The 8,523-nt window shown below is 41.8% G+C and overlaps 1 protein-coding gene across 1 annotated transcript; it reads right to left on the minus strand.

Moving 5' to 3' along the window:
• Window positions 1–667: 667 nt before the first annotated feature.
• LOC119249453 (60S ribosomal protein L27-like) lies at window positions 668–1,135 on the minus strand. The gene has a single exon (XM_037516839.2). The coding sequence runs from the start codon at window positions 1,106–1,108 to the stop codon at window positions 695–697; it is 414 nt and encodes a 137-aa protein (XP_037372736.1). The 5' UTR covers window positions 1,109–1,135; the 3' UTR covers window positions 668–694.
• Window positions 1,136–8,523: the final 7,388 nt, after the last annotated feature.

Below are 8,523 nucleotides of genomic sequence, written 5' to 3' on the forward strand. Positions count from 1 at the left end.
TAAATAAATCTTTAAAAACAAACAAACAAACAAACAAACAAAAAACAAAGATAAGCCTGCAAGTAGGATTTTGTTTTGACCCTTTGACAGAGGAAGCTGAGGCTCAGCAAGCTTGATTAAAGAGACAGAGCAGAACTGACTTAGACTCTCTGACCTCAGATTCTATTCTTTTTCAAGGATTCAATGCTACTCCAAAAACTGGAAAAACTTTAGTGTTGACCCCAAATTCAGGGGATGCCCAAAGGAACTAATAAGTGACAACAAAGAGTGAACTAAATTCAATAATAATGACAGAGGCATTTTGTACCATGAATCCTGTGGTGTGGTAGAAAGAGTCTGGGCTTTTATAAATCAGTGAGGATTAGATTCATGTCCAAGTAATTAAAATTCCGAAAATAGTCATTTAAAATTAGAATTATATTTATGTTTCATATGAAAGATGGTATGAAAATCCTTGGTCTTCGAATTAGAAAGTTTTCTGCTTCTTTTCCTTCATTCTCCAAGATGTTTGCTAGAGTTCCAGATATCACATCCTAGTTCTAGAAAAAACATCTAGTCCTTCTAGAAAGAAGGACTGAAAAAATCAGTGTAGCCCCTTCCCCTTGGGAAGATTTTTTTCAGTTATTCTCTAAAATAGTTCCATTATGATCTTTTTTTTTTTTTTTTTGTATTTGTAATGACCAAAGCAAAACATTTAAAATCGCAGCTTCTGGAAGAAGAACCATTTGTTCTGGCCAGTCTTGTACCTCTCCTCAAATTTGACCTTGGCCTCTCGTCGGGCCTTGCGTTTAAGAGTAGGATCTCTGAAGACATCCTTGTTGATAACAGTTTTGTCCAAGGGGATATCCACAGAGTACCTGGTGGGCATGAGGTGATTGTAGTTATACAATTTCACAAAAGACTTGATCTTTGACCTTTTGGCAATTTTCTTCTTGCCCATGGCAGCTGTCACTTTGCGGGGATAATGATCAATTCCAGCCACCAGAGCATGGCTGTAAGGGCGGTATGCGGTGCCATCATCAATGTTCTTCACAATGACCGCTTTGCGTCCGGAGTAGCGTCCGGCCAAGACCAGCACCACCTTCCCGGGTTTCCTGAACTTGCCCATTTCAGCAGCAACCACTCGGGCCTACAGCAAAAAAAAAAAAAAAAAAAAAAAAAAAGAAAGCCATTTTGATCTTGTTAGTCACAAAGTCTACCTGCCAGAAGGGAGAGTAAGAAGTATAGTCTTCCAGCTGGATGATAGTGGGCTCAAATGTAAATTAAATTTGTATTACTAAAAAGAGGTGTTGGGATATCAGAAAATAACCAGAACTCTTTGCTCTAATATATCCTATGCTTCTTTATTTTATTGTAGAATCTTAGCTATAGCTTTTTTTTTTTTTAAAGATTTATTTATGCATACATACAAGAACCGGGGTACAGGCCAGATGCATGGGAGGGTGAGAGGATTCACCAGAGACAGAGTGGGGGAGCAGAACAGGCAGATGTACTGAAATACACTGCTGAGGGGAGCAGCAGGCGAGACAGGAGAGGTCTGTCGTGCCATTTGGGATTCTCGCCGACCTGTTGGGATTGAACCCGTGCTGCAGAGGCTGCGGACAGCTTCACAGTTCTGCGCTCAACCGCCTGCGCCACCAGGGGAGGCCCAGCTATAGCTTATTAACTGAAATAGCTATATTGATAATTTTTCATTTATTCAACAAATCCAGACCAATGCCTACTGTAATGTTAGGCACTGTGTTATGGTATATGCTAGGGATACAAAGACAGGTAAGACACAATTTGAAGTGGAGATCATCAAATTATAAAAAATTTGTACATTAAAGGACACCATTAAGAAAATAATCCCCAGAGAATGGGAACAAGGTTTTGCAATATATTTGATAAAGGAAAAGTGTCAAAATGTATAGAACTCTTATAACTTGCTAATTAAAAAAGACAACTCAGTTAAAAGTTGAGCAACACATCTGAATAGATATTTCTTTTTTTAATAATAAATTTTATTTTTATATTCCCCATACAATTGCAACCCCCCCATTCTGACCCCAATCCCTCCCCTCCCGCCCCCACCCCCTGAATAGATATTTCTTAAAAAATAAGTTATCTGACTGGCCAATAAAGAAATAAAAATGTTCAATGATATTAATCATATGGAAATGTTTACCAAAACTACAATGAGGTACCCACTAGAATTGCTACACTCAAAAAGTGAAGTATTGGTGAAGATATGGAGAAACCAAAACCCTCATACATTGCTGCTGGAAGTATATAATGGTGCAGCTACTTAGGAAAACAGTCTAGAAGTTCCTCAAAAAGTTAAATTATAGAATTACCATATTATGCAGCAATTCCATTCCCTCAGAGTTGCTCAAGAGAAATTCACACATGAATGGATAAACAGAATGCGGCGTATCCATAAAATAGAATATTATTCAGCAATAAAGAGTAATGAGGTACCCTCATAACAGGATTTGCAATAATAAGAATGAACCTTGAAAACATTACGCTAGGTGAAAGAAGCTGATCACAAAAGACCACATATTTTATGATTTCATTCATCTGAAATGTATAAAACAGGTGAATCTATAGAGGCAGAAAGTAGATCAATGGTTGCTTAGGAATAACTGGGTGGGGCATAGGGGAAGTTGGGGGTGATGGCTAAGGGAAGTGGGGTTTCTTTCACCGTTCTAAAATTGCACTGTATACACAACCTTGTGAACATACTAAAAGTCATCGAGTTATACACTCGGATGAACTGTAGGGTGTGTGCGTCAATAAATCTATTTTTTAAAAAAACACAATTTTTATCAGATTATGAAGGATCATGCATGCAAGTGTTTAGGAGTTTGGTGTCAGTATGGAGAGTGGACTAGAGCAGTGGCTCTTTTTTTTTTTTTTTTTTTTAAAGATTTATTTTTATTTATACAAGCACTGGGCACAGTCAGAAGCGCGGGATGGTGAGAGAATTCACCAGAGCCAGAGCGGGGTACAGAACAGGCAGAAGGACCGAAATACACTGCTGAGGGGAGCAGCGGGTGGCAGGAGAGGTCTGCGCGCCATGTGGGACCCTTGCCCTGTGGCTGGGGAGCAGCCGGGGATTGAACTGGCGCCGCAGAGGCTGCGGGCAGCGTCGCAACCCAGTGCTCAACCGCTGCGCCAAAGGGGAGACCCTAGAGCAGTGGCTCTTGAAGTGTGGCCCTGGCCTAGAACATCAGCCTCATGTGGAAACCTGTTAGAAATGCAAATTCTCAGGCTTTACTCCACAGCTGCCAAATTAGATATAATAGGGGGTGGGGCCCACAAGGCTACTAGGTGAGGTACATTCAAATTTGAGAGCCAATGAATTAGAATATGAAAGGACTAAGGGAAAGCATTTAGGATGTCACTTCAATAATCAGGTCAGAAATGATGGTGGGCCTTGGAGGCCTGCAGTAAGGTAACAGAAATGGGAATAAAGATATGTGTGGAAGTGATTGGATAGGGGAAGGACAGTAAAATATCTCTGTTCCCCTACTTCAAATGATCCTGCTCTTAAAATTATTTTTATCAGGGCCTCCCTGGTGGCACAGCGGTTGAGCGCTGGGTTGCGAAGCTGCCCGCAGCCTCTGCAGCGCCGGTTCGATCCCCGACTGCTCCCCGGCCACCGGAGGAGGGTCCCGCATGGCGCGCAGACCTCCCCTGCCGCCCGCTGCTCCCCTCAGCAGTGTACTTCGGTCCTTCTGCCTGCTCTGCTCCCCGCTCTGACTCTGGTGAATTCTTTCACCCTCCCACGCTTCTGACTGTACCCACTGGTTGTATAAATAAATAAATAAATCTTTAAAAAAAAAAAAAGAAAACAGAAAAAACTAATGTCTTTTCAATGTGAGTTAATAGCAAAGGATTCTTGACTTTTCTGGCTTACTTTGTATTGCACTTATCCTATTTCTCAGGTGTGAAACATATCTCTGATTAGACATATTCCATTTGGTCCATCCGAATCAATGACATGTATTGGTGAATACCACTCAGCCATTAAAAAAAAAGAAAGAGGGCCTCCCTGGTGGCACAGCGGTTGAGCGCTGGGTTGCGAAGCTGCCGGCGACCTCTGCGGCGCCGGTTCGATCCCCGGCTGCTCCCCGGCCACCTGAGGAGGGTCCCACATGGCGCGCAGACCTCTCCTGCCGCCCGCTGCTCCCCTCAGCAGTGTGCTTCGGGCCTTCTGCCTGCTCTGCTCCCCGCTCTGGCTCTGGTGAATTCTCTCACCCTCCCGCGCTTCTGACTGTACCCAGTGCATGTATAAACAAAAACAAAACAAACAAACAAATAAATAAATAAACATGCCTCTAAAAAAAAAAAAAAAAAAAAAAAGAAAAAAGAAATCTTGCCGTTTGCAAGAACATTGGTGGAATTTGAGGGAATTATGCTGTGAAATAAGTCAGATGGAGAAGCCAAGCATTGTATGATTTTACTCATGTGTAATAAAATAAAAGCAAACAAAACAAAACAGAAACACAGAAGACAGAGGGGGCAAGTTTGTTGTTGCGGGGCGGGGGACATGGTGGTTATATGCCTGAAACTTATAAACCAATGTTGCCTTAATTAAAAAAAAATTCTGTAATATGCATAGCTTTTACTTCATGGAAAAGACCTAGAATCCCAAGAAGCTCATTCTCATCAGTCCTCCACAACTTATCCCTTCAAGGCCAAATGATATTGTGTTTCCACATTCAGTGATCAATTCCTGGTGTATCCCTTATACAACCTCTCTACGCCAGATGATCATTTACTCATTGGCTAATCTTCACTTGGCCTCCACTATATTGAACTCTCATTTCTTCTTTTTTTTTTTAAATTAAATTTATTTTATTTTATATATTTTTTACATCATTTTTCATTTTTGTACAATGTATGCATTTTCATCTTGGTTATCATCCCCATAAAATTCCCATCATCCTTGTTTTGATCCCTACTCCCTTCACTCCCGGGTAGTGTGTCTCTGGTTTATAGTTGCTTGTTGATTTTGACTTTTGCTTTAGTATAATGAATCTTTTTCCTGATCCCTTATTTAGGTTTTTAAAATTCCTGCCATGAGTGAGACCATCCGGTATTTTTCTTTTTCTTTCTGGTTTATTTCTCTGAGCATGATCCCTCCCAGCTCCATCCATGTTGCTGCAAATTGCATGCATTTATCTTTTTTGAATGCTGAGTAATATTCCATGGTGTATATGTACCACATCTTTTTGATCCAATCATCTATTTTTGGGCATTTGGGTTGTTTCCATAGCTACCTATTATAAGTAGTGCTGCTATAAACATCTCCTTTCTTCTTTTCAGTCCTCTTCCTTGGCTCTACCTCTAAACATTGGCATGCCCCAGGGGTCAGTCCTTGGTTCTCCTCTTCTAACTACTCTCACTGACTCATTCCCCAAATGATCTTATCTAGACCTTGTAGCTTTAAATGGCATTATATGCTAATAACACTCCACTTTACATTGTTAGGCCTCATCCCTATGCACTCCTTATACTTCCTGCTGCATATTCAGTATCTCCACTAGTGTGATGAATAGTTATTTCAATTTGGCATGTCCAAAACATATGCTTGTCAACCCTTATTGTTTCGCAGTCTTTCCCAACTCAATAAATGGAAATGTCCTTCTTCCAGTTGCCTAGACAACACACATGGAATTGCCCTTGTTCCTCTCTTCCTCTCATATCCTAGTTGCCATCCATCATCAACATTGTACCTTTCTCATAGGGTATATTCAGAAGACCACTTCTCAACATTTCCATCACTGCAACCTCAGGTCAAGCACCTAGCATTTCAGCCTGGATCATTGCAGTAAATAGTCTCCCTGTGTTGAGCTTTGTAACTTCCCAATTAATTCTCCAAATAGCTGCCAGACTGAACCCCTTAAAGCATGCATTGGCTCTTGTTTCTTCTCTGCCTAAACTCTTCAAAAGCTCCCATCTCACTCAGAAAAAGGCAAAGTCCTTACATTTTCTCAGGGGTGACCTTATCTAGCAAATAATAATGCAGTTCCCTTCCCCTTATCAAGCTTAGTTTCACTCTGTTCTTGATGAATCCTTTTGCTGCAGCTAGCTATCTTGGAAACCTGGGCTGCTGAATACAGAGAATATTAAGTGAGCACAAGTGGCTGAATCAGAGTATTTCTATCTGCTAAAAACAAACAAAAAATAGAGCAATGGAAAAAGAGCAGTGTTGGTGCCCCAGTAATAATGATGAATGTTTGTGTGCTAGCAAGGAACAATGTCAGTTTATAAGCTTAGGTATTCCAGGGTTGTCCTTTATTTTTCCTTTATTCACTTTATATGTAGAGCAGTGCTGTCCCATAGAATTTCTGAGACGATGGAGATGTTCTATATTTGCAACATCAAATACAGTAGCCATCTACCATCCTGGACAGCACAGATCCAGAGCCTCCATTTCTCAGGGATGAAAATCATAATCATTGCTGGATAAATCCATCAAATCAAGGACTTTTCAGTCCATTCAGGGGATGTCCTCTCCTCACTTTACTCCTTGGGTTGTAGCTACATTCTACAAATTTCCTTAAGGGTCTCTATTTCTGAATTCTCCATCTGTCATCTGCTGAGGTGACTGAGTTCTTATTTGGTCTAGAGTCATTTGTCTCTCAGGTGACTATGGGCTCAGCAGGTCTCTCTGGTTTTCTGGTCATCTCATTATTGTTATTTGTTATTTTGTGGTGTGATATGTGACTATGCATTTGCCCTAAGAAGTTCTGTTACGGAAAAACTGACATGGGGATGTGACAGTCACAAACTGTGTCAAATACAGATAAGTTATAACTTGTGAGACCTGTTAAACATAGATAAAGTAGGGCCTGTGAGTACTAAACACAGATAGGAAAGAAATGGAAGACCTAAGAGATACCTAATTCTCACAAAGCACTAAATATGTATGTAACACCAGAGGCACCTAATCTTCAAAATATACTCAATACACAGGCGTCATAAGAAGTACTTGATATCCATGAGGCTGTAAATTTAGGCACCCATTGGTGATGCCCAGTCTGGCCCCCAATATCCTCTGCCAGAAAAAAAATCCATAACTGCTCAGCAGGCTAATTGGTGATCCAGATATACATACCCTCTGTCAGTCCTATGATCTAATGTCTTTAGTGGTCCCAGGTGTCTCCTGTCTCTTGGACTTTTTTTTTTGCTCAAACCTCATCTTTGGTCTTTGAGGCCACGCCATCAATAGGGAAGGCTGATGGCACTTGGAGAATCCAGTTTTAGTAGCAAGGTCCCTCTACCTTGTTCCCACTCTTTCCTAAGTATGTTACCTACCTTCACCTTTTCCTCTGCATGTATTTCTGTGTGTTTTAAATGCATTGAATGCATTTTTTTTTAAAAAGAAAGCCTTTATTTTCTTTAAGATTTATTAATTTATGCATACAAGAACTGGGGTACAGGCCAGAGGTGGGAGGGGGTGAGAGGATTCACCAGAGACAGAGAGTGGAACAGAAAAGGCAGATTGACTGAAATACACTGCTGAGGGGAGCAGCGGGCGAGTCAGGAGAGGTCTGCTGCACCATGTGGGTAACTCCCTGGCCAGGGATTGAACTTGTGCTGTAGTGGCTATGGATAGCTTCATAGGTTGTGTCTTCACCCCTTGTACCACCAGGGAGGCCCCGAATGCATTTTGTTATTTGAACATCTTAATTTGGGCTCTGAACCTTTCAGATCCAGCTCCTCAGGGTATTTCACCTGATAGAAGACTTAGAGCATACCATGGCATCAAGATATTTTCCTTCATGAATTTAAGGTAGATCAAAGATTTGCAAATCCTCTCCTGAGGAATGCGGGCATCAGGCTGCCTCACTGAGTAGACAGGTTGTACTCTCGTCTTTGTGTCTACTGATGTTCTACTATGCCAGTGTGGGAGCGTCTATGCACCCCACTGCAGAGTGACACACACTCCTCAATTGCTCTGAGATCCCTGAACCTATCAGGGGATTCCACAAATGCAGATATGACTGTGCCAGGTGGGACTTCTTTGGAGCATCTACTAGTGTCTAACTAGTATAGTTTACTTCCTCCTCTCCCACCAGTTTGAAAGGTCTGTTTATCCTCTGGAAAATATTTTCCTCAAATCCATATGAATTTATGCCTCTAGTCTTCAAGGGCCTTGGCTTTAATTCTGCTAATCCAGGTTTTTTTTTTTTTTTTTTTAAGACTTTTTTTTTAAGATTTATTTTTATTTATTTATACAAGCACTGAGTACAGTCAGAAGCATGGGAGGGTGAGAGAATTCACCAGAGCCAGAGCGGGGAGCAGAGCAGGCAGAAGGACCGAAGTACACTGCTGAGGGGAGCAGCGGGCGGCAGGAGAGGTCTGCGCACCATGTGGGACCCTCCTCCGGAGGCCGGGGAGCAGCCGGGGATTGAACCGGCGCTGTAGAGGCTGCGGGCAGCTTCGCAACCCAGCGCTCAACCGCTGCGCCACCAGGGAGGCCCTAATCCAGGTTTTTGAAACTCACAACCTCTCAAAACTTTTGCC

This window comes from Talpa occidentalis, unplaced genomic scaffold, assembly GCF_014898055.3.
Source record: "Talpa occidentalis isolate TD23 unplaced genomic scaffold, MPIMG_talOcc4v2.1, whole genome shotgun sequence".
In the NCBI taxonomy this organism is placed as follows: domain Eukaryota; kingdom Metazoa; phylum Chordata; class Mammalia; order Eulipotyphla; family Talpidae; genus Talpa; species Talpa occidentalis.

Coding starts and splice junctions, on each gene's coding strand:
- LOC119249453 (XM_037516839.2), bottom strand. CDS start 1,108: ATGGGCAAGTTCAGGAAACCCGGGAAGGTGGTGCTGGTCTTGGCCGGA.